This window comes from Aulonocara sp. 'chitande type north' Nkhata Bay, linkage group LG17 (assembly GCF_057382095.1).
Source record: "Aulonocara sp. 'chitande type north' Nkhata Bay isolate Kocher_YH1m ecotype deep benthic linkage group LG17, A_spYH_male_GT1.1, whole genome shotgun sequence".
In the NCBI taxonomy this organism is placed as follows: Eukaryota; Metazoa; Chordata; class Actinopteri; order Cichliformes; family Cichlidae; genus Aulonocara; species Aulonocara sp. 'chitande type north' Nkhata Bay.
The window spans coordinates 34,972,763-34,999,471 of NC_141360.1; the positions used below are offsets into that span (position 1 = coordinate 34,972,763).

General features: G+C 39.7%; 1 protein-coding gene across 3 annotated transcripts; it reads left to right on the plus strand.

Moving 5' to 3' along the window:
- Window positions 1–10,094: 10,094 nt before the first annotated feature.
- On the plus strand, window positions 10,095–26,329 carry tmem168a (transmembrane protein 168a). 3 transcript variants are annotated; one of them, XM_086268865.1, is made up of 6 exons: window positions 10,095–11,540; window positions 15,962–16,928; window positions 17,010–17,285; window positions 18,645–18,787; window positions 22,317–22,594; window positions 25,026–26,329. In XM_086268865.1, the coding sequence occupies exons 2-6, from the start codon at window positions 16,101–16,103 to the stop codon at window positions 25,574–25,576; spliced, it is 2,076 nt and encodes a 691-aa protein (XP_086124991.1). In that variant the 5' UTR covers window positions 10,095–11,540; window positions 15,962–16,100; the 3' UTR covers window positions 25,577–26,329. The 3 variants fall into 3 exon arrangements, with proteins under 3 accessions (XP_086124991.1, XP_086124989.1, XP_086124990.1); XM_086268863.1 differs by lacking the exon at window positions 10,095–11,540 and adding an exon at window positions 14,592–14,661; XM_086268864.1 differs by lacking the exon at window positions 10,095–11,540 and adding an exon at window positions 14,684–15,228.
- The last annotated feature ends 380 nt before the right edge of the window (window positions 26,330–26,709 follow it).

The following is a 26,709-nucleotide window of genomic DNA, read 5'->3' on the forward strand; positions in this document are numbered from 1 at the left end:
ATGGGTTTTCCTGGGAGGGGAAGTACAAACAATGAAGGATGATAGAGCAGATCAGGACAGAGGGAAAGAAACAACACAAAAGGGAAATAAAAATAGATCGTGCTAATACTATTTCCAAAGACTTCTGGATGATGTGCAAAGTGTAAGTAAAACAGTAACAATAAGTTCGTTTTGTGAAAAATATATGCTTACTTATTGTGATGCCACAAACACATTTCAAAAAAGATGCACTAAGGATAGTTTCCGCATCTGTTTCATTGCTACCTTTTTTAACAACACTCTATGAACATTTAGGAAGGCAGGAGATCAACTACTGTAGTTGAATAAATACAATTTTAAAATACTTTTTGTCCTATTTTTTCTTTCATAACTTGCCATTTGTTGTGACCGAGTTACAGCTCTAGACTACAGGCCAGTTTAACACTTACACTTCTTGACTCCAAGGAGCTGTATGTTTTGTGATTTTTTTTTAGGTTGTTTTGAGGTCTTTGAAAGAGTCATCTCAGGACATTGGCTGCTTTTTTTGACCATTTTCACCAACAAGGTGATTCCCAAAGAAAACTTGGCATGTTCTCAGCATGCTCTGCAATGTGTTGCTTTGAAAAAACTGCACTGGACAAGTGGAGAACAAAAGTGGAAGTGGTAGTCCTGAAACACTATCTAGTGCAGATGAGTAGGTTCTAAAAATCATGTCCTTAAGAAGTTAGAAAAAAAAAACACTCTTATGTAAGGAGAAAAGGGAAAGGTTAGAGGTACTGTACATCAACCTAAACAAGAACTAGACTGAAAATAAGTGGTCTAATATGAACTTTTTCGCTCAAACAATTCTCAATATCTATAGAGAAAGTCATCAGAGATTGTCTGCAGCCATATCTAAAACACGGTGAAGGTTTTGTCATGGATTTGGGTTTCAGGAAGTAGTATTGGCGGCCTTTACAAAATCAATGGAATTATCATTGCAGATCAGGGTGCGATCAGAATTTTATCTACCATGCAGTACCATCTGTAAAGCATATGACAGTGGTTTCACTTTTCAGCATGACAATGATCCCAAACCCATTACCAACGCAGGAAAAATGTATCTGGATAGAAGAACATATAAAGGAACACTATTGGTCATGGATTGGCCATAGGTCAACCTCAACATTATTGAAGCAGTGTGAGATCACCTTGACAAAAGAACAAAAGGCAGCCAACATCCAAAAAAGAGCTTTAAATGTCCTTCAAGGAGCCTGGAGAACTATTCCCGAAGGCTACTTAAAGAAGTCACATGAAAGCTTGTTTAACAGATTACGGATGATTTTTTTTTCTCTTATACACTCTATTTCCATGTATATTTGTTTCAATAAATAGCTGCAGCTATTTTCCAATTTCCTACAAAATTCTGAAGAAATCGGGTACAGTCAAGAGTTTTGCAACATACTGTATTAATTCTAACATTTACATTGAGAAATTTCTTAAATGGTTGAACAATAAGATGGATCAGTCTATCCTTCTGATAATTCTGATAACTGCATTAGTCGTAATTTGGGAAATAGTTCCATAATTCAGTAAATTTTCAGCCCAAAACACAGTTAAACCTGGTCTTGATTGATAAAATGTTGGGTCAGCAAAGGAAGTCACTGAATTTGAGTTCCATAAACAATGTTTTAATTCAGCAGCAATATATAAAGGAGAGATATGATTTATCTCATGATCATCTCGACTTCTATTTTCTGTTTTTTTCAAATTTGCTGGGACAACTGTCTAAAATGTTACTAACAACCAAATGCAATGATTTGCAAACCGTCCCCTTACCATCAGAGATGCAGACTTTAAACCTGAGCACTGATAAGCTGAGCAGATGGCCCCGCTCCTCTTCAGTCTGGAGGAGACAGCATCCATGTTTTTCAAAAAGAATTTCAAATTTCACTTTAACTTTTAACATTTACTTTAACCTGCATTTGTGGATGACACACCGAACTGAGTTCACAGACAGTGATTTCTGGAAGTGTTCCTGAGCTTGTGCAGGAATTTCCATGACAGACTCATGACTGTTTCTAAGCAGTGCTGCCTGAGGCCCAGGCAGGGGCATCCGGTACTGATTGAATTCTCCAAAGAGAAAAGAGATTTCTCCAAACTCTCAGAATTTTTTTGATGAGATATTCAAAAATTTTTACAACTTCACACTAATGAATATTATTCTGAACTTGTTTCACAATTTGCAGATGTTTTAATTTTTTTGAACCAAATGCTTCATCATGTTACTGACCTGTTGACAGGTAACCTAGCTAGTTGCAAAATGTTGCAAAAATGTAACTAGTTTTTAGGATATCTGAATAAGGAAAAAATGTTACAGACAAAAAGTCATTAAAAAAAGTACATTGAACTCATTGTCATATTTAAGACACCAGTATGAGATGATTTGATCATTCTGACATGGTGAAGATGGGAATACTGTGGTCATAAGGGAATAAACATGGTCAAGGGCAATACTCAGATAGGCTGTGGCATTTAATTGATGCTCGCTTGATACAGAGGAGCCCAAAATATGCCACATAATATTCTCCAAGCCATTACATGAACAGTAGGTTGAGCTGTTGATACAAGGGATGAAGGATCTGTACTTTCATGTTGTTTTTACCAATTTCTGACCCAACTACACAATTATGGCCAAACAATTATTTTTTAACAACATTGTGATCGTGATCATTTGTCATGATTATACATTGAATTTAGTGACAAAGACAGTGACATTTGTCATTTCATTAATTTCATTGCATCTTTGTGAGGTGGATGGATAAACAGACACGCTGCACATGTTCACTTTCACGGACATCTGAGTTGATGGTGGACAATTCAGGTTAGCAAACATTACATTGTTTTTCTTGGCCTTCATGCATTAATTATGCTGCAGTTAGTGGTGTGTTTTCAGATGAATGAAGAAGTCAGTTGTGGTCCTTTGTGGTGCAGACAGAGCTCTACAGCAGTCACTGCGTAGGATTTGTTCTTGATGATGATGGTTTTAATACAGCGATAGTCCAGGAAACTTCAAGCTGTGTAATGCAGGGAACATCTGTGATTGGCACACGCAGGCATTCAGTCAGACAGCGATTTAGGGAGCGCTTGATTTGCTTTTGCTTTGTGCTCTGTTGTCAGAGCATTCATTTATCACTTGAACATGTTCATTTAATTGTGTGAAGTCAAAGTCTGATTTAGATTAATTGTGCAGGTCTAGACTCTGACATTCAAATGTCACAGCAGAAATTGAGACCCATCAAACCAGGCAATGCTTCTCCAATCTTTTATTATCCAAATTTAGTGAGCCTGTGCAAATTATAGCCTCAGATTCCTATTCCTAGCTTACAAAAGAGGCATCTGGTGTGATCGTGTACTGCTGTAGGCCACCTGCTTGAAGACTGTATGTGTTGTGCATTTACAGATGCTCTTCTGCATGGTTATTCGAGTTACTGTTGCCTCCAGCTCAAATCAGTATAGGCATTCTCCTCTGACCTCTGACATCAACAAGGCATTTTCCCCCAGAGGACTGCCACTCACTAGATTTTTTTTTTTCTTTTTTGAACCATTGTCTGTAAACCCTAGAGATGGTTACATGGCAAAATCCCAATAGATCTGCCTTGTTGTCACTTAAATCACCTTTCTTCCCCATTCTGAAGTTCAGTTTGGCCTTGAGCAGATCGTCTTAACTGTGTCAACATGCCTAAATGCACCAAGTTGCTGTCACGCGATTGGCTGATGAGAAATTTGCATCAACAAGTGATTGAACAGGTGCTGCTAATGAAGTGGCCAACAAGCATGTCTTCCATTTCTAGTAGTTGTGGCAGGCCGGTGGGAGGCTGCAAGCTTTTGTATTCTTATTCTTGTGCTTCTTATGGCTGGTTCATTACACTGAATGGTACCTCTCCATAAAATCTGAGAACCCGGCAGCAGGTGAATCATTTCAGTAACACCTCTGCTGAAACAGCAAGTCAAAGATAAAGAAGGAAATAAAAGCAGAGAGAGACGATGCTGGGTAATGGTGAGACTTGATTTAACAGTTTCACCATCTAACCTTTGTAGAAAAGACTTTTCATAATGGGCTGTTAACACCATCTCTCTCTCGCTCACACACACTCTCTTAAAGCCTCCACAGCAGTTTTTATGCAGACACATATTTGCTTTGTGCCTTTTCCTGAATGCTCTGACTCAGCAATACAGTAGAATGTAATATTCAAAGTACTTTGAGTATATGAGGTAATACAACAAGGATTCTATTTTAACTGCAGTTTCTTATTTGCTCACCAAGGTTGGACTCTGTAATAAATCCTCATATGGCTGCAGGGCTTGTCATATATTTTTCTTTCATTTCTTTGCTTTATGTTTTATTTTAGACGCCCCCGTCTCTCTCACTCTCTCTCTCTCACTCTATCGCCCTCTGGCAAAATCTGGGTTTTCTTTCCACTGTTCTCTGTAATCTAGTCTGAGAGATGTGATCTCTAAGTTGACACGCACACGCACAAAATGTTTCTTCTTCTCTCAGTCTCCAGTCTTTGTCCTCCCTTGATCATCATCCGCCTCCTCCTCCTCCTTTTTTTTTTATTCCCTCCACCTCTTGTTATTAGGCTGAGAGATCAGCATGACTAAAACACATGCTTAATCACACAAGATCACAACAGCTGTTCCAGTAAGGTTTTCTCGAGAGAAGGTTGCTGTGGCGACAGCTCGGCATGCCTGTCTTTCTCTCTGGTGTCTCTCTTTCTCCTTGGTGATTGGCATCCCTTTTCTAATGCCACTCAACGCATCAAAAAGAGAATGACTCAGGACTATTTTGTGTGTCACTTTAAATGGCCCTGACAGCACATCTAAGCGTTTTATGATGCACTGGTGACTCAGGGAAGTTTCGGAGAGGGAAGTTGTGCAAAGGTCGAAATGTAGGCCCGCCGTCTTTCAAATGTGCAATTAGTGTCTGCAAGAATGTACAGAGCTCATAGATACGACCTAAATGAAAACTGATGATGGCAGTGACACTGGCAGCTTAATTAAAGCAAGAGTGCAATTTTAATACACAGAGCACTGGGGCGATGTGAGGCAGTGAAAAAGTGTTTGTTTGCACACTAGTGATGTCTTTCTCCAAATGACGGCATATGAGACTCATCATGTTTTAATTTGGCTATTTTAAAACATCCTGTCATAAAATGATTACACTCTGTATAGCCCTTTGCCAAGCCTAATTACCTTATTTAGCATACCCTCTGAATTATTATGATGTAAGAGCAGCCTACATAGAGCAGTAAGCATTTCAGTGTTGATGTTTCAAATGAGTTTCCATAAAAAGGGGAAAATTATGCAGTATATGCATGTGCTGGGATATTTAGAATCAGCAAAGAGGACTAAACTCCCTTGATATAAGTCAACTCACATTAATCTTGTTTTTAAAAGTAAGTGCTTTCTGGCATGTCAGCTGCAAGGTTGAAGCAAAGCATATGAAATTCTGAGTCCTTTAAAAGCTAATTATCTGCAATACTTCAACATCAGAGGAATTCTGATGGAAAAGCTGATGGGACATAGCAGCTGTTGAGTGAGAACCGATGATTTGCCATATTTTTTAACTATTATCTTGTCATCCTTTTTATTTATTCATGTATTTTTTAAATCCCAAAATCCAGAAGTGATTGGACTCAGAGGTTTAGTAATTTAGTAATTATACATTTTTATACCATCTTCAGATGACACCTGTTCACGTCACCTGTTCACTGCTTTCAGTAGCTGTTCCTCAATGTGAGGTCCATAGAGATGTTGAGGCAAGTGAAGGTGACGTGGCCCTAAAAATCAAACTAAACCTAAAATGCAAAAGAGATCACAAAACCAAAAAAGAAAACCACTAGGAGGGGCCGAATGAACAATCTTTTGTTCTTAAAAAGAAAGAATGCAGTACACCTCATCAAAAGGCATGAAAACCCACAGCGGATGATGACAGAATTATTTCCATGGTTAAGAAAACCAACTAGATGACATCTAACTAAGTTGAGAACACTCGACTTGAAATGACTTTGGACAGATGAAACCCTGATCAACTCTTACCAAAATGGTGACAAGAGAAAAGTATGGAGATGGAAACCAAAAGCACACCTTAATATCTGTCAAATACTGTGGAAGTAATGTTACGTCATGTGCATGAATACCTCCAAGTGGGACATGGTCACTAGTGTTTATTGATGACTGCAGATAGAAGTGACAGGATGAATTGTGACTTGTACAAGCCTATACCCTCTGTTCAGATTCAGTCAAATGCTGCAGAACTGATCAGACAGCGCTTCACAGAGCAAATGGATAGTAATCCAAATCATATTGCAAAATCAACCCAAGAATTTCTCAAGGCAAAGAAATGCCAAATGAGTCACCTGAACTTAATCCAATCACGCATGCTGTTCAGTTATTGAATACAAAACTGAATGTAGACTCCAAAAAAATGGATGGTGAAGGCTGTAAATACCTGGCAGAGCATCTGAAGTGAGGAAACACAGCATTTGGTGTCCATATGTTCTGGACTTCACGCACTCACTGACGGCAAAAGATTCAATTGAAGTATTAAAAGCAATCTTTATATTCAAAATTGCTCGCTTATCCAATTATTTGATTACTGTTACTTACTGTTTAACCCCTTAAATGAAACCTGAAAGGCTGCATGTCCACCATATCTTGATCATCTGACTGTATATGTTGTATACACATATATATTTACATGTAAACTGCATTAAGGAATAAAGGTGTAAAAAACCTAACCTTACACACTAAGCAGTGTAGCCGTGTGACAACAACAAAAAGAGCATTTCAGATAGATGACACAAACTGGCACGGTGCCGCTGGTCTCATATACTTTCTTCTATTTACATCATAGAGCTTTAAAATAGTGCTTCCAGTGTTTAAAATAACTTCAAACATAAATCGGCGCATGTTATCCTTCGCTTCGATTGCGCTTGACTTCTATTTTGACATGTACAGAATAAACGTCGCTGGGGCTCTAGTTAAAAGACATGTTTAGTTTTTGCACATGTCCAAACAGACACCTCCACTCACATATATGCTATTTCTCATCATCTCAAAGTGGATTACTTGCTTACACATGAATTATTTACACATATGAGGTTTTTTTTGGAGTCATTTTCACACCAATCAGCCATCTATTTCTTTGTGTGTGTGCTGTTGTAGCTGCTCTAATGATGCATAGAAGTGATTAACTCCCTCACCCTGACATTGCACGTATTAGTGAGCAGCATTAAAGACAAAGAGAGAGAGAAAGAGAGCGAGCAAATTATTTGAAACGCATGATGAAAGTAAGAGGACACAGAAACAGCACAAGTGGTACGATGAAGGTGAGAGAATGATATAAAAACGCAGAGGGACACTTGTGTATGGCAAGTATCTTCTGTAAAGCTGCACTGTGAGAAGTGAATCATCAGCAAGTGCACAGAAGGTGCTCTAGCTCTAATGATCTCACTATATGGGTGACAATTTTACTGCAACATGTTAAAGATCAGCAATGTGTATCTCGGTCTTGGGCGTTAAATATCCTTTTTTTGTAATATGTTGACATATTATGTGTTTCAGTGGTCTGCAGAGGCTACAGCAATGATGTTGATCAACAGTCGTGAAACCACCCTCTTCACACCATGATAAATCATCATGTGTTTTCTGTCTCTGGACTCATTACTCGGTTATTCACACTTCAGATGATGAGAATGAACAGCATTTTCTGTGATGGTTTGTGTAACACTGGAGGGTGAAACTGCAAGGACTCGATAGAGCTAAACTACTGCAATGGTTGACCCTCCATTATAACATATTTCTTTTCAGTAATACCTGAGCAAGAGTTTGGGAGAGACACGCACATCATTGAGCTAAATGCCGCTGTCAAATTCTTATATTTTAGTTTGACTTTTTGCTGTTTTTAAATGTTCTTAATGCTAGTGAGTTTAAACAATTAGTCATAAATGAACAAAAAATGCTGAAACTGAAAATGACATGAAATATATTTAATAAGTCATTATATTCAATTTTCCTTTGTTTTTTCCTTTTTTCTGTGTCTTTATTTTCAGTTGCCTCTTGTTTTATTTTTAAGTTGCTTAAAACTTTGATTTAGCTACAATGGCACCATGCGCATTTTCATGAGCTAACAGTAAAACTGCAAACTAAATCTTCTTCCATTTGCTTTTCCTGTCTTTTTGATTTTCAATCTCAGTATCATATGTTTTACCTGCAAATCTGTCTTAACGTAGTCAATGTGTCTATCCAGTGTGTGTCTATCCACAGGTTTCTTGGTTAATATTGTCATGTCTCCCCAGCTGGCCCAGTTTGGCTAATGTGTGTTTTTGTTTTCATTTCTCTCTCCCTCTCGCTCACTACACGTTGCCTGGGCGGAGCTCATTGCGGGCTCCCGCCCCTAGCCCGCGCACCTGTAATTCACCACGCACCTGTGGTTCATTACCTCGCCAGCGTCCACTACTTAAGGCAGTGGCTGGGAACATCTCACCGCTCGACTATTGAGTAGATCCCTCGGTCGCATGTTTCTAGTTTTCTCTTTGTGTTTCATTGGATTAACCTCTCATTCCTGTACATAGGTTTGGAGCCCTGGTCGAGCAGAGTGACTTGTATGTAGCGTTTGTTTTCTATGAGTGGAGCTGTGTGAAGAATCACCTGTGTGTGAAGAGCCCCTGTTTCTGGATCTCCCCTGTGCACCCCTCCGGATTCCCCTCTCTCACCTGCACCCAGTGTTTTAATAAAACTGAATTGTGCTTTTCAGTCTGCGCTTGAGTCCATCCTGCCTCGTTTTCCCTAATATCAACATATTTGGACAATAAGGTAACGCTAACGCTAGTACTGGCGAGATACCATCATAACTCACAAATCAACAAACAATCCACAGTTTTCAGTCACGTCCCCTGCCCGGCAAAACAGTGCTCCACTGTGACCACAAATAGTGGACTGTCAGCAGTACTTCAGGACAAAGCACCTCTCTCAAGCCAAGACAATGTGGATCATCTTTCCATTGAGGAAAAATAAAGAAATGGGCACTTTCAAAGTGCAGACAGCTAACATGTATTTTACATCTGCATGGGTAAATAATGTCGCCATGTTAGAGGTAAAGACCAAGAAATTGTTCATTGTTAAAGCAAAGGTAAGTGTTACATAGCTACTTTTAAATTAACTACCACACTTAAATCTTACGTTTTGTTTACTTGGACTTTTACAGTGCAAGGCCAGAAAATTTCCAGTAGCATTAATTTGTGGTATTATTCTCGTGTCATAACAATAATGTTAAACAAATATTTTTTGCTGTCAGTAAATCATTCCTTAGATTTCTTCTGGTCATAATACAATGAGTGATATAGAGGCCTAAGCCTGTTTTACTCTCTGCAACCTACATTTTGGCATCATGATGATGCCTCTCCGTTTCCTGACTCTCAGCCCCCTCTTTCCCTCTCTGTTTTCTAGGTTGGAGTCAGTGGGTGTTTGGCTGGCAGAGTGGCCAACAGATGCTGATTTGTTAAACCTGAGAAAGCACAGCAAGACTCCTGAACGCTGCCCCATTCCCTGACACATTTCCCTCCACAAACCCACTTCACGCTGTAACAGAGTGGAGGGAAACAAAGTGACCAAATTTTGTTGTCTCTGATGCATCTGTCGCGGGGGATGGTGAGCACAACTGGACTGTGTTTGCACCTGGAAAAGCGCTGACTAATCCAGGCCAATTACAAGACAGGCACATTAAAGCTCGGCAACAGAGATAGAAGTCAAATCCCTCATTTGTGAAACCATGTGTGTTTAATGAACATCGCCATTACCATCAGAGCAGCCGATCGCAGAATGGAAATCCATTCTGTGAAGGTGCACAGTCGGCTTTAAGAGAGCGTACAGCGTTTCTCACAACGGCCCAAACAGATTCATTATTTGAATCGTAATTCCCCCCCCCCCTCTTGGCACAATTAATGAATCAGACTTTTCATCGTCACAGCTCAGTGGGACCGAACAGGTCGGGTTATTAAAAAGTCATTGCCGCTTCACTTGGTGATCTCAGGCAAAGGGCTAAATTAGATTGGTAATGTATGATTGCCCTCAACTGGTAGTTATAGTCACAGTTTATGTTCATGAAGAAGCAGTCTCTGTATTTCCAGATAAAGGCTAATATCACACAGAGAAACGTCAATAGAGAGCTGCTGCTTCTTCTTTATTCTCTTTTTCTTTCATAACAAACATTCTCTTGTGAAATCTCTTATTATAGAAACATTTTCACATTTGAAAGTGTGTTCCGCCTGAACAGTTTCCTCATCTACTGCAACTATAACTGTGGAATGAAGGACGTCTTCTCTGTGTGCCTCATCTTCAGCGCTGGCCTCGTGTCTGCAATGCTGACAGGGGATAAAGCAGCGTAATAGCTGTTTGAATTGATCCCAGCCAAATGACAAGTCTTGACAGATAAGGTATTGTCCTTGTCCCGTGAAGATGGTTTGCCTTTTTGAGCAGGAAGCGACTGCGAATGGAGAATTTCACTTCCTTCCAGCATTAATCAGCTGAAGGGGATTTATTTTTTACATCCTTTGTTCGTCTAGTCCTGTGGGCACCTTCTGTCTTACCTCAGTTAAAAAAAAAAAAAAAAAGCCACATTATTGCTAAAGGGAAAGGACAATTACTGTAATAACCTAAGATTTTACCAGCATGGTCCCCTTTTTGTTACTTTCTCTTCATAATACTTCATTATATAGTATGTCTTTATTTTTTTGGTCAGCTTAAAATGACTTTTCCATCTCCGGAAGAAACGAACCTGAACAAGCCTCTGACCTTACCTGCTGATGCATATTTCTCTATTCTCCCCGTCTCTCCCTCATCAACCTCTCTAACCATTCCTTTCCCCCCCTCACTGAACTCACTGGCCTTTTTTTTTCCGAAATTCATTTCAGCCTTGATAGATGTACTAAGCACCAACGGCTTTTGATTTAGGCTTCTGATGCAGTCTGCCTCTCCTAACATCCACTTTGGGTGCAACGCTCCATCACATTGATTTCTGTGAAGATGAAACTCTGATTGAAAAGACTTCTCCTGGCAGCCGGAGGGGGCCGTGCGTGCGTCTTGCACCGTTACCGCATATGAAGCAGGACCCTTCGATCACATAACTGCCCACTGAAGTGATGCCAGTGCCTATTTTAACTTATTTATGTAAAAATCAGTTCTACCTCACTTCCTCTAACATTTATTCTGAACTGTCAAGATAAAGGACACAAAGAGGCAATCTGTAATTAAATGCTCACATCTCGGGCATTTGCACAGCAGTGCTTACAGAGCGTGATGGGAAAGGTAGAAATAGTTTTTTATTTTATTTCCTTCTCAAGTCTTTTAATGCTTTTCACATCACAGCTACTGTTTTTATCCAGCAGTCTTTGTACTTGGATGATGATTCTGCAGCATGCTGTTTCTTTTTCAATGCCAGTGTTCAGCAGAAAGCAGTGTGCCAAGGTTGAAATCTTCATGCCAGAGTTGAGAATTCACATCCCATCTCAGAACAAGTGGTAATGTTCTTTATTTTATTTTTTCAAGTTGCTTGGCATATGGCAGGAGGAGCAAAGAGCTTCTGGATCCTGACTTGTCATTACCATTGTAAATTAATGTTTATATGGCTCAGGCTGGCTTTGGTGTCTATGTGTGGGTCGCTGCATGACTGTGGCTGGTGCAGGTGGAAGTGTGTCTGACATAAGAATGAAGGTAGCCTTTGCATAATTCAGAAGAACCTGTCTCCTTTAGTGTCCTATATCCCTTTCTACCCTCTCTCCTCTGCCTTTCTCTCAGTTCCACGTCTCCACCTACATTTAACCCTCCCCATTTTAAATATAACCTTCTCTACCGCCCCGACTGTCTGCATGTGTATCTGTTTTTTGTTTTTCTTTTAATATTTTGCAGCGCTTTAACCCCAGAGAGGTGATAACATAGGTGCACTATTCATGAGCAAGTGCTTTTCAGATCCGCCTTTCCTTTTAGAAGGGGATCATTATACCCGGCCGGCACACCCATGACAGTTTGGGGAAATGATTTGATCATCAGATTATTTAAATATGAATGAATGCAAGGCTCTGAATTAAATAAATATGGCGATTCCTTCATTTTATTACCCATCTTGTTCTTCACACGGAAATAAATGGCTTCTGGTTGAATTAGCAGGGGAACTAATGACCTCTTGGTCGTCATCAACAGAAGACTTCTTTGGGTAGCTGGCTTATCTTTGCGAGGAATGAAGAACAACTCAGAGAACGTGTACATAACTTTAGTTTTTACAACTAATAGTGCAAGTTCCAATCTTTGATGTGCTTTTACCAGACTAGCAGGTTGTTACAACCTTTGTGCCAGAGAGATACTACATTTCCAGGTTATCAAAAGCCAGGGCACCACATTGTTGTAAAAAGCACTGGCATCAGTCAGCTTCTTTTGTTCCCTTTCACAGCAATGCAAGTAAACAGAAAAGCCTCTGTCAACCCTTTGTAATGTTGTCCAGGAGGTTCATAACTAGAACAAAGACACTCTGCTGTGAATAATGTAATTTGAACTCCATCCACAGTAAGAGAATTTATACATAAGTGGAAAACATTAGAGACAGCTGTCAATCTTCCATGGAGTGGACATCCCAAAGGTCAAACTGCGCAATGCTCGGAAAAAGTACAAAAAAAATCCAAGAGTGACATCTGAGATTCTGCAGACCTCATTTAGCATGTTACATGTCAAAGTTTATAAAAGTACAATTAGAAACAAACCAACCAAGCATAGATCATTTGTAAAGATTGCCGGGAGAAAAACCTCTCTTTAAAACTGGGTTACTATAGTTGTTTTTAATTCAGTTTAGTTTTCATTGGTTTCCGGAGTGGATTTGCTCATTTCAGTTTGCGTGAAAATGTTTAGTTTTAGTTTAATTATTATAGTAGGGATGGGCAAGATCTGAGGCAAGATTTAGGGAAATCAGTTCAAATGTTAGAATAAAACCCTTTGAAAGCAGTTGACTCACAGTCTTGTAGATATTCAAAGTCCCAATAAACATGTTCATCAAAGCCTCATCAGGTAAGCTGAAAAACCAAATTTTGCCAAAGTAGCTAATACTAAAACTAATATTTCCTCTCCATTTTTTTTTAAATTTTATTTTAGTTTGGTGGTCAGTTAGTTCTTCTTAATTTTTTGACATTCAATTTTCTATTTTTATTTTAGCAAACTTTTTTTTTTTGTTTCATATCTAGTTTTTGTTTTTAGTTTAGTTTTAGTTAACTGTAAAGAACATGACTGCATGACTTAGGTAATCAAAGTTACATCTAAACAAACCACAAGACTTCTGGAACAATCTCCTTTGGACAGATGAGACCAAATTGGAGGTTTTTGACCCTAATGCACAGCAACACATTCAAAGAAAACCAAACACGGCATATTTGCACAATAACTCATAAGCACGGTGGTAGAGGGCTGATGATTTAGGATTGTTTTGCAGCTATAGGACCTGAGCACCTTGCTGTCATTGATTTATCCGTGAACTTCTCCATATATCGGTGAATTCGAACCTCAATAACGTGAAGCAAGGGAGAGCTGCACTGTAAAGGAGAGCTGGCCTAAATTCCTTCACAGTGATATGTGAATGTGATGAAGGAATACAGAAAACGATTACTGGAAGTTATTGCTGCTAAAGGTTGTTCTACAAGCAAGGATCATGGAGTGTTTTTAATTTTTCCACACACTGCTTCTGGATTTGACTTAGTATATGTGAAGTAAATAATTACATGTTTTATGTCATGTTTTGTAGATCATCTGAGACTATATTTACCTAATTTTAGAATTTGCTCAGGATCAGGTTGATTTGATCATGTGCTGATATGTAAAACCTCAGAGCTGACATAGGATTGTCAATTTAACAATGATTACAGATTCTTCATTTTAGGATGATGATAATTTTGAGTTCACTAGTTTTCAGGTCAAAGAAATTTCAAATTAAAGAAAATAACGAACATTAAATCATTATTTAAAGGTTGTTATCAGCCATATACATTATATCATACTAGGGCTGTGTGCATAAGTCAAGTGGGCTAAATCACTGTGTGTTCCCAGTTGTGCCTTCTGTAAACATCTGATCAAAGCAGCACTTTCTCTCACATGCATCAACCATACATCATCACTGCCATCTTGTCGCAAATGTACCTGTATAATATTTGCATCAGAAAACAGACCGAGAAAAAATATAACAAACATGATATAACGAACATGGTGCCAACTACTGTACAGTACAATAAAGCCCCGCTAAATGGGCATATAGTATATGCGTATGTGTAATTAGTATTGACATGCACATGTTACACAACACTTAGAACATGTGTTTGTATTTGTTTTCAACTTAAGGACGCTGCCACAACTATCAGTGACCTTATGTGACCTTGTTCTTTCGTACATATTTGAAAAGTAGGCTAACGAAGATTTTATTTGTTTAATTTTAGTTCCGTTTAGTTTTGTCTGTTTACTAATTTAATGCATAAGCTCAGAGCGACCTTAAAAAATGCCTCGCCACAATTAATTCTGTGGGAAAAGCGAAGGTACGTTCATTTCGACACTTGCGAGGTGCCGTAGTACAGAACCCGGAAGTACGGATGATTTCACCCAAACAATCAACATGTAAGCAATATTTGACGATAAAGACATTACATACAGTTTTATATTTGAAGGCTCGTGGTTGTGTTGGCAGTTTTAGCCACTGCACTAAATCGTGCACTAGCAAACTAGTTTACTGTTTACAAAGAGGGAGCAGGCAGGGCTAAGTTAAAACTTCCCGTCTGCTATAGTGCCACATCGTCACTCACTGACAGCAAGGCTATAGTTGGTTTGTTAGTCAGTTAGTTAGTTAAAGGGTTTGTTTGGGTAGAAAACGGATACGAATTGATTAGTTTACCTCGACTGTGTAATCAACCGCTGTCAAAATGTTGTCATTTTAAAGAGTGTTAGCATAGAAAATTGTGATCCCGATGGAAGGAGAACTACACTCAAATTAGCTGTGACTAAAGAGTATTTCCTCATTCTTCTGTACAAAACCAATACAGACTCCGTTTATTTGATATTAACGCTGTTGTTCCTTGATGTTACTGAAGACGTTTATGTATGACTCCAAAGGATTTATAAGAGAGACACATGGAAGTCAAAGAATCTAGAATCTGTGAGAGAATTTCACAACAGCAAAGATCGAAGGTAGTGATCGAAATATAATACGAGTAAACAGTATTAATGGGATTTTATCAATGATTGTATACAGAATGTTTCTGCAGTCATTGTGACCATTGAAGTTGAAGTTAAGTTGCATAGGTCTTCTAGATTTAATTCTGGACAGCTATGGATCAGACCACAGATCAGTAATGGTTTGATAATTCTTGCTGCCTGCCTGTCTCCCTGATAGTCCTGATTAATGATTAAGATTTGTATACATTTAAAGTGCAGTGTTTCCCACAGACTCTGTTTGGGGCAGGTGAAGGGACCGCTGTCATGTACTGTAGCTGGTGACATTAGTTCTAGTCCTACTTTGCATCCCTTACAAGTCTTCCACATTGCTGCAGGTTCTGGTTAGAGCGGCTCTCCGGATCACAGGGGAAAAGCAGAGGAAGGACTGATTTCACCAGAGTGTGGGACAAGCAAGCCGTTGGGGAATGTAGGGGCCTGGGTTAGCTGGTTAGCAGTGATTGTCAACTGGGAATTGTGAATGGCGTTAAAGTCACTGATGTAAAAAAAAAAAAAAAAAGTAATTAAAAATTTGCAAAAATTAGTCGCTAAAATATTTCTTGCGCAACTAATATGCCAGGGCGCGCCGCCCAGATAGTCTCTGCATGGGGAAACACTAAAGTGCCTGCCTTTTGTACATAAGTTTGGACTATGTGACGAATGTACCGTATAATGCACTCACACTGTTTCTTTTTTTATTTCCACGCAGGGGTTGATTTTTGCTGAAAGTCATCAAGAGGCACCATCCTCCATGTGGCAAACCTCTGTGGAAGTATAAAGAAGGTGGCTGGAGGAAATTAATTATTTGATAGTTAAACTGCTTTTAAATAAGAACATCCACGTCAGCCATGGCTCGGGAGGAAGAGGAGCTGACAGTCAGTGCACCAAAGGAGGTGGACGTGTTTAAATCAGTGCATTGTCTGGGTTACCTGTCCAGCTTCAATCTCCTTGTGGCAGTCTGTGTTGGCATGTACGTACGCTGGGAGGTGACATGGGAACCCATGATTCTGGTTATCTTCATTCTGGGCCTCTTTGTCCTGGGAATTGCCAGTATCCTCCATTACTACTTTGCTATGGAAAACGCCAGCCAGAGCTTATTCCATTTGTGGTTCGGCTTTCTCCTTGGACTTCTGTGTTTCCTCAACAGCCCCGCCTTGGATTCAAATGTCAAAGAACTGGTCGCAAACTATCTCCTCCTAGCCAGTGTAGTTATGAAAGCAGTATGGGCCCTAACTGAGCGAATATGCTGCTCCATCTGCTACAAATCCACCTTGCTAACATCAGTAGAGTTACTGGAGCTTCTAGGATTTGGTATTGCAAGCACTACCATGCTTCTTCACAAGTCAGTGGCCATAATAGGCTTGGTAGTGGCCCTCGGTGCTCTCATTGTGGACTTGAGGATGAAATCCCTCCTAGCTTTGGCCAATTTGATCAGTTTTGCCTTGGTTACTTCTCTTGTGTTTTTCCAGGCCTTAGGCATTAATGCCAACCCTTATGCTTTAGGCTGCTACCTGGGCAGGCTGCTCTGTGAGCCTGTGTTGGATGTGTACTTCAGTGGGTTAGGCCCCACGGAGCGCTGGATGCCTGTGCTCTCCATGGGGAAGGTGTGGAGGAAGCTGTCCTTGTTTCCTCTGAGTCTGACTGAGATAGCCTTCTTTGTCCTTGCTGCTTTAAAGGTACACTTATAGCTATATTACAAATATTGAGGGTTTATTTTCATTATTTTTTTATTTAAACTTTTGTTTTGTCTTTCATAGCTTGGTTACTTGGACCTGTGGTATCTGGTCATCCCAGGTTTCTGTCTGTTTGGTCTTTTCTGGTCCATCTGCCACATCATTTTGCTGATCACAATATGGGGCTTTCACACTAAGCTGAGTGACTGTCAGAAGGCTTGGCGCGCCCAGCGGTTGAGTAGCCGGAGTCTGGACCAGGTCATGGCCTCCCGAGGCATCCGACATTTCTGCCTCATCTCAGAGCGACTGGTGTTCTTTAGTTTGTTGTCAACAGTGATACTCGGGGCTGTGTCCTGGCAGGTAAGACCAATGAATGAAAAGTAGATAAGACAAAAATGTTTAAATCTGCAAAGCAGGGTTGGATTGTTCTGTTTGATTTTCTATGAAAACTGCCATAGCATAGAAAGCATTATCCTACTCTTGTTATATTGCTGAGGTCCAAGGTTATGTTAGTCTTAGGCACTCTTTTTAATCATTTGCACTTTGGTAGTCGTGAAAAGGCCTCTATAAACATATAATACCCATGTTGGATACTGTGTGGAAGCATTCTAGTGGCAGTGTGTAGTTAATAGTTGCTCCCCAAACTCAGGGACTTCTGCTCTCATGCGAAACCAATTTAATTATACTTTAATATCCTTATCTGCTTGCATAAAGAGCAGCAATAACTTATTTAGCCCTATTAGACATTTACCTTGTAAGATTCTCATGGGCCCAAGTTCTAATTTGGGATGTGCACATTGTTGATGTCAGTTTCAAATTTGCCTGAGAAGGTGGAAGAAAGCTAGTGTTTAGCTTTTGTGTGTTTTGATGTTTTACGGCTGTGAAATTTTGTATTGCACACAGAAAACATAACTGGAAGATTAATGCAGTCTGTTGTAGAATCAGCAAGCCTTTGTGAAACAACGAATATTAAGAAAGCCAATCGAATATTTATGTTTACAGCTATAGTTGGTGAGCATTACGTTGGATTCAGTACTTTCTGAAGAGCTTACATGTGAGATCCACCCAAAAAAAGATTTTGCCTACTTGTGTGTGTGTGTGTGTGTGTGTGTGTGTGTGTGTGTGTGTGTGTGTGTGTGTGTGTGTGTGTGTGTACATTGCATGTATTATAATTTCCTTTTATCAAAGTCAGTGTGGTAATGCATTTCAAAGTGTGGAATGAATGAAAAGCAGAATATTGCTTTTGTGAAACTGTATAAGAGTGATTTCCCTATTCAGAAGGCAGCTTTTGAATGCATAACTTAGTGCCAAGCTCTCATAAGAAACCCACCACTTCCACAGCTTTGGGCAAATTGATCATCAGCCGAGAATGATGATAGCAAAGACGGCTTTCGTACTGTATTGTGATTTCTGTGGTTTTAATGCTGCTATTTTAGGCTCTGGAAGAGGCTACCCTAAAATACAAGCTCAAATGCTGCAGTAATTATTCTGCTTTGGATTGACATTTGTGAAGTATGTTTATTCTAGTGTCTTTCACAACACTGTGTATCCATTTAGTTAGGTCCTTTCATGTTTTGTCCTGCGATAATAGCACAGTGTCAGTACCATGTTGTGTAACTGTCTTGCCGAGTGTCAACACCAATTAAGTGAGTCTGATTACCGCCGGTACAAGCTGTAAATGTTGAATGAAAGTGACTCTGATTCTTTGGCTTTTTGCAGCCCTCCAACGGTCTCTTTCTCAGTGCTTTGCTGGTGGTGCTGCCTCTCGAGTCTCTGGCGCATGGTTTGTTCCACGAGCTGGGCGGCTGCCTGGGAGGAACTTGTGCTGGCTACGCCCTGGTTGTACCTACCACTTACTGCAGGTACACCCTTCAGTTAAACTGTTTTGATTGGGAATATCCTCTGTTGTGGATGGTTTGGTTTGGGGGCTAAAAAATTTATTTGTTACTTGAGAAAAACAACAAAATGTAAACAGAATGCCCAAATCACGTTTTTAAAGCCCAGAAAGGAATCTGTAAATGTCCCTTTTATTCCCATCAACACGTGAAAATCAGTGTTTCAGGACATTCACATTGGTTTTACATATGGGAACAAAAAGCTGGCAATAACACCTATATATATATATATATATATATATATATATATATATTCATTCATTTATTTATTTTTTCAATTTCAGCTGAAAGTTTAAAAAATACAATCAAACTGTTACAAATGAGAATCGTCAACTAGAAACTTGGACTGATCTGCTTGTTTTTCCTATAAAAAAATATGATTGTTGCTGATCAAATAATAATTGCTGTACAGTCACTTTGAAGTCCTGTGTATTATCAGAGCATGCTGGAGACAAATGTGAGCAAATGTGTCCAACAATTAAAGCTTGGCATATATTGGATCACGCAACAGGACAGTGATACCAAGCACAGCACTAAACGTCCTCCACAACGATATGAGAGAGTGGTAAAATCGTACAGAAAAACATTAGTTCAAGTTATTACTGCTAAATGGTGTTTTACAAGCTGTTTTCTACATGACAGCATAAAGACTTGTGTGAACTTTGGGTTTCAAATGACATCACACACTGAGAACATACAGCTTCTCCTTAACTGCCAGGTAAGCAAAGCTATGCTCAGCATACTCGACTAATCTCCACGTACTGCATGTATAGTAAACCCGAGCAAAATGCAGCGATGGAGCATTCCCACATTCAGACGCACTCAGCCGATGTCAAAGCCTTTACCACTCTCACCAGGAGTGGTAAACATGATCATTCTTCCGAACGTTCTCCTCACTTAACAAAAAACCAATGGGATAAATAGGCCAATAACTGCATAAACATAGCGCTAATGCTTGGGCCCTTGAGGGATCATTCCACCGATCCCTCCTCAGCATACCAAGTTATTCAGATGCACCCGTTTGCTGTTAGCCGCATCTGATGTTTCCACCACAGCCCACTCTGTTGACCATGCATTTTTTTCTTAATCACTTTATTTTTGAAGATGCCGCCATGCCTCATCATCTTAAACACCAAAAGCTAGCCATCAGTTATAAATATTTCCACATTCAAGAGCTCTTCAGCCATCCTGTTTGGGTTTTTTTTTTTCTTATGTAATTATTGAATTATTGAACCTTTTAGTTAAAAGTTAGCTTTTTCGGTTAAATGGGATATCAATCTTAGTAGAGTCTAACGGTCTAGGAGATTTTGAATGCTGGCCCATGTCGTATTGGAGTCTTAGATGCTCTGTATGCAAGGCCGCATGTGCAGGATCCATAGGGAGGACTTGGAGCATGATGAGAATGCAGCAGAGTATAATCGACTGTTTGATGGCTGCAGATCATGTTTTCACAATGACAAGATTCCCTCTGGGAGATTACCGAGATATGGGTGAAAAGCCGAGGCACACATGCAACAACAGCAATGGTGAAACAACAGGAAGATAAACAAAAGAGGAGGGGTGATGTTGTTAACTTTGATAGAAGGTGGTGGTTAAAAGGGAAAAAAATGGACAGAGATAGCAAAGAAAGGGGAGGGAGAGGTGAAGCTGTGAAAGGGCTACGGAGGAAAGGATTGGATTTTTTTTAAGGATGAAAGAGAGAGTGTCACAGGGGAAGATGTGGTTGGAATCTCAAACCACAGGCCCTTACTCTCCTGGGCGTCATGAGATCTAAAAAGATTAGATGGGTTTGGGGGAAATGATGAGCTCACAAAGTCATGCTCAGGTTGCATTTTCTGCATTTTCTGATCAGGTGTAGTGTGTTTTTATAGCTAGCCTCAATTGTTATCATCATTAAGGTAATTGTTCATCGAACTTCCTTTGAGGACAGGAGTACTGCCTCGCTGTCAACCGATAACATCCATTTATTTGTCTCATAGCTGTAAAAACAAAAGCATCACTCTTCAGGCGTTTATTCGATAAACTTCCCCTTGGCAGGTTAAAGGGGAAAGCGTGGGCACGCGGCATAATATGATGGCTGATGTATGCAGGTGTTTGCAAGAATGACTTATGACTTTTTGAATAACTTCGAGCCCGCAGACACTGTAGAAAGCTGTTTCATAGGTATATGGATTCTTTCTCTGTGTTTCACAGCTTACTTTCTGTAACCTGTATCCACTCTCACTTTTATAAAATCACCTCGTCCGTAGGTATACACATGGAATCCTCCAAAAAGACACAATGATTTTCCAAATAAATTTGTTATGAAAAAATTATTTTCTCCAATGGAAGTAAAAATAATGTATGTTGTACTGCATTTAACAGTGCTAGTAACAAAAGTAGTGCAATAAGCTGCCCACAATATTGATATACAATAGAGAGATCCTATGAAATTACACTGCAAGATATCCGTCTACCAGTATGGTATTCTGGTCCATCTATCCACCCATTTTCTGCCAATTATCTGGGGCAGAGACCCCACCTGCAGCCACATCCTATACGTCTTCTGAGACAACACAGACGTATTCCCAAGCAAGCCAAGAAATGATCCATGTATCCTGCTTCTTCCCTGTGGCCCCCTTGAGGTATGGAGGAAGCTCATTTCCACCTCTTACATCCACAATCTCTTTGTTTCACTACCCAGACCTTATGGTTGTAAGTGAGGGTAGGAAAGTAGATACTCCAGTAAATTGTTAGTTTCGCTCTCACTTCACAACAACAGAACGGCACTGCATCTGTGCCAATCTGCCCCTTCAATCTCCCCCTACGTGTGAACAAACTCCTTCATTTAGGGAAGCAACTTTGGTCACTTTATTTATAATTACTCTGGTAAGTCATATTCGTGGGGGAACCTGTTCAGAGCTCTTTCATGATTCAGTGAAAACATGCTTGGCAGGAGCGAATTAGTAATCACATGGCAGAGGGAGTGATATGACTTATTTGATATTGATTTAATCCCTAGTTAATAACGTGTTATGAAATTGTGTTTGGAAAATCGCCCTTAAGAGTAAGAATGGTGCTTTTATAAATTGAGTATGAGTATATATTTAACCTGTTTTTGTCATCCTACTCTGTTCTCCTTTGTACCATCTCATTTTTTGCTACTTTTTTATTTGCTTTCATTCTTTATTTCCTTCTCATCCTTGAGGCTAATGTCATTTCCTCCAGTAGCGATCCCTCGCTGGTACTTTTTGCATCTCCTATTCCCCCATCTCCTCTTATCCTCTCTTCTCTGTCTCCTCTCTCCCCAACAAGGGAGACAGCTACTCCACCCTGGTATGTCAATCTATCAACTTCTCACTCAGAAAGTAGATAAATAAATAAGTACACACCACCCCCCACCACCCTCCCCTTCTGCTGACAAGCCACCTAACTTGAGCCTCCCTCTGAGTAGATAAAAAAAGATAAACATCAACAAGTCTTTTCTCACAGCCTTTCATCTTTCTCTTTCACCCAGCGCTGGTGGCCAGCCCACTCTCTTACCACCTGAGCAGGTGGAGCTATTGAATCTGCGCTCCACAGGCATGCTGAACAACATCCAGCGCCTCTTCTCCCACCACATGATTCAGACATTCGGCTGTGACTACTCTACTAGCGGTGTCACCCTGGAGGCTGTACTTACAAAGTTGCGCAACTTTCTGGAGCTTCGTACGGCAGACGGACCACGACATGACACCTATTTGATATTCTACAGTGGGCACACGCACAAAGGCTCCGGCTCCTGGGCTCTGTCAGGTGAAGGCCACAGATCCATGTTGTTATTGCTTTATTTTTCAATGTTTTTAAGTCTTGGAAAGTGGTCATACTTCATAGTCCATTCACATTCATTTAATTCCTAAATGTACTAGTGAGGCAAATAAAAAGAATGCATCCACGTAAGTATACAGCTTCAACTTCACCAGCTACAACTACAGATATTTCAGTATATAAATCCAGGGGATATTTAAACACCATTCAGCAAAGAGAATACATAATTAATAGAGCCTAACCAATATATCCAGAGTCCCAATGCATCGGAGCACTGATATATTTGGCTATTTTCAGATATATTGGTATCGGAATTCATAATTACTGATAAATGAACATTTAAAAACTGATAAAGAAACTGGAGAGAGTTAGGCAGCTTGATATCTATCAAAAGAACATGGAGTCTGCGTTTACCCCTAGGTTGCAAGCTTCTCTGAAGACATCTTTTTCTGATGTCTCAGACTAAATGAAAGTCCAATGGTGTTGCTAGTGCTAGGTGGGGGAGGTGGGGGAAGTTATAATTATTTCAGTTTTATAGTCGTTCAGTAAATCATTTAGAAAGTTTTTGGACATCCAGTTCCTAGCTTCAGTCAGACAAGACCTCAAGTGGCAGGTAGCAGTGAAAACTAGCTCAGTGTTTTTCCTCAAGGACTACTGTGCTAATGATATATAAAGGGGACCCAAAACAGACCCATGGGGAACCCCACAAGATATAGGAGCATGAGAAGATGAGCCTTTGGGAGTTGTTACAGAAGATTTACTGATTAGTTACCAAGCAAGCATGGCATAAGTGTGATCCAGAAGAGACTAATGTGAATTAAGAAAAACATTGGGATCCACCATGTTATATAGGAGAATTCCTAGGTCAACATTTCAAGAGAGAACGATCCTTTCTTTGTAGATATTCTGATTTATTATTAAACATTACATGTTCAGACTCTATTAATTCATTAAATTAGATGAGATCAAATGGTTTGTACATTAACTTGAAGCTTTTTGTAGAACAAAAGAATCGCTTGTTTTGGCCTTCTCAGACATCTCTGCTGCTTATTTCCTTTTTTGGAAACTGAAAGAAGATTAAACTTGACACATTCAGTCCTCACAAATCAAATTTTAGGTGCATCATAAGTTGCATATCAGCTTTCTCTCTTCAAAGCTGTCGGGCAGTTTTAACATCTAAGCACACATAATTGACGAAGATGTAAATCAGTTAAAATACAGGAAAAAAAATCAACACAGAAGTAGAAGTGACTACAGAGCTGTTGTTTCAGATAGCATTAGGTAGATATTGTATTCTGACTGCAGTCTCATTTGCATTACAGTCTAATTTCCATTCCTTTCATTTTCCCATTCTCTCAGTCAATCAGACTGATTTGCAAGGAATCAGACAAGCAAGCGTAAAGAGTTGAAATTGCTATGAAGGACTCGGCACAGAAGTTTGGCTCCAGTAGAGACGATTCTGTGAAAGTTACAGAGAGTCTACTGTGACATGAGCGTTCCCTCAGCAGAAATGAGAATCACAGCAGGTCAACACAGTGTCAGCTCCAGCTCTTCAGAGATTACTTGACGTATTATCTCTGCGTGCTGCTGCAAATAGTAAAAAAAGAAAAAAAAATCCCCACCGAAAGCATAATCACTTCCCCTTAGTCACAATCCTGAAGGGTCGTTTTCAGTGGCATGCTCAGGGGATAACTGGAGACATTTTTGAAAAAGTGGGGTTGCTTCGACTGAAATTCAAATCAAATAAAGGATCCCTCTGGTTATTACGACCCACTGATGCAGTGTTGTCCACACTGGGATTCCTCAAAATAGTCTGGAAGTTCTCTGTTGATGACACTGGATGCATATATACAAATTTAGCTGTGCAGCAGATTCTCCAAATTGGCTCATGCTTGATGTTTTAGATATGTGAATAAAAGCCCATTTTCCCTTCTAAATATAAAGCAGTATGTGGCAAAGCTGCTTTGTATCCATAAATGGATTTCATTTTATTTTTCTCAGCCTCATTTATTTATTTATTTATTTATTTACTTACCTAGCACTGATGTTAGGAATAACAGAAATAATTTGGCAACAGACCTTCAATGTTTGTTCTCTGCCAAAATATACTAAATATAAATATACAGTCTATTAAGGTTGTTTTTGTCGTTGTGTCTGTTGCCGGGATGACAGGGGATTTTAAAGACAGTCCCTTGAGTAATAGTTGACAGATTCGATCCCTGCCAAGCTGCCATGTCCATCTATGGCCATATGTCCCAATGAATTGTCCTTGAACATGGAACTAAGTGAATAGCAGCTCGCTGACCTTCACTGTTTCTCTCTCAGAGAGTTTGGTAAATCAAACTAGTCATAGGATAGATTCCCAGTACGCGCTGTTCTTTCTTTCTCCTTCTTACTATCTAATCTCCTGTAACTGTAGGAGGTGAGAGTTTCCATCTGGCCCAGTTGCTGGAGCTGTGGAAGGAGAAGAACGCCGGCCACTGTTCCCGTCTCATTGTGGTCCTGGACACCGAATACTCCCTCCCTTGGGTCAAGGAAGTGCGCAGGGTGGAGGGCATTTATGTAGCCGTGCAGGGGGCTGAGCTGTCAGCCACCATGGTGGACCCCGAGGCTGGAGATATCCCCTTGCTCGGGGAATTCACTTCTGAGTGGGTGGAGTTCAACTGCAACCCAGCCAGCGACACCCAGTGGTCTGAAAAAGGGCGGACCGTGAGAGCTGTTTACAGTGTGTCCAAACGCTGGAGCGACTACACACTCCATCTTCCCACTGGAAGTGATGTAGCCAAGCACTGGAAGACCCACTTTCCTAAGGCTACATACCCCATGGTGCACCTGTCCAACTGGTGCTGTGGCCTTCACCTGTTTTGGTTATGTAGCACATGTCTGCGCTGCTTCAGGAGGTGTAAACTAGCCTGGTTCCCACCAGCTGTTTTGGACACTGGGCAAGGCATTAAACTGGTGCACTCATAGATAAAAGGGGAAGTTGTCAGATAGCTGAATCAGTAAATTCATAAAGAGTCCAACTCCAAGAAACTTTTTTGTCTTGTTACAGGGGAGCATTTATATTCTTTTTGCCAGTTCTTGCTTTACAAATCCCAAAGTATGATGCAAATTTAGTTTCTAGTTTTGGACTTGAAATTTGGAATTGTCGAGTTGGGCCTTTCATGAATTAACCAGTTCAATTTTGAATCAGGATGTAGCAGCTGGGTATAAGATGTTTGTATAAAAATAAAAAAAAAACTTGTGCTGCATACCAGTTATAATATCTATACAATCATATTTTATTTTAGTCTAAAATACTATAAATGATATAAAGGTTGGCCTTCAGTCAGCACCAGATTCCTTACATTTATTTTTGAAAAATGTTTATTTGCAGTGATTCAAGATATTGTGCCAAGTACATCACAAAAAGTCAATATTGGATTTCTGAGCCCAAAAGAATATTAAACTTAACAATCCCAGTAAATTAAATTGAAATAAAGAGTACTGAGGTATGATTGTGGTTTAATTAATTAGGACGAGGTCTAAGAACAGAAAACTCTCATCTTACTTGGCACTTTTCTTACTTTATGCTTATTTTAATTGTTATCTTATTTTATTGTCTCTGTTATTAATTGCATACAAAAACTTTGAATATGGTTTGGAAGGGTTTTCACATTTTTCTTTTGTTACGGTGGGCCATTTTATGTATGATAAAGTGCCTTAAAGATAAATTTCGAATCATTTATAATATTGAGTCTTATTTTTTTATGTTATCTACACTAAATAGGCTGTAGACTGCTTATAAAAGATGGACATAAACACATAGTGGTTACTGACATCTGGATGTGAAGCCTACACTTCTGTTGAGTTTCTGGTGATTTAGACCAAGAAATGGGAGCTCAGCAAGAAAGTGTTTACTGAGGTCATGGAACAAGGAAGGGCTATTTTCTCATAGATTTTTATGAGATACCATTAAAAAAAAACCAAAAACAGAAGAGTCATGATGTGCTCTTCCCTTTTGTCGTCACCATCTAGATAAAGAAGCAAAGTCCATCTTTTATATACAGGCTCTGATGTGGATCCTCGCCTTCCTTTTACATAAACTCTGTGAACTGATGGAG

Excerpts from the sequence above, each read along its gene's own strand:
- tmem168a (XM_086268865.1), top strand. The coding sequence starts at position 16,101 with ATGGCTCGGGAGGAAGAGGAGCTGACAGTCAGTGCACCAAAGGAGGTG. Across the intron at positions 17,286-18,644 it reads TCGGGGCTGTGTCCTGGCAG|CCCTCCAACGGTCTCTTTCT; the intron begins GTAAGACCAATG and ends GGCTTTTTGCAG. Across the intron at positions 18,788-22,316 it reads GTACCTACCACTTACTGCAG|CGCTGGTGGCCAGCCCACTC; the intron begins GTACACCCTTCA and ends TCTTTCACCCAG.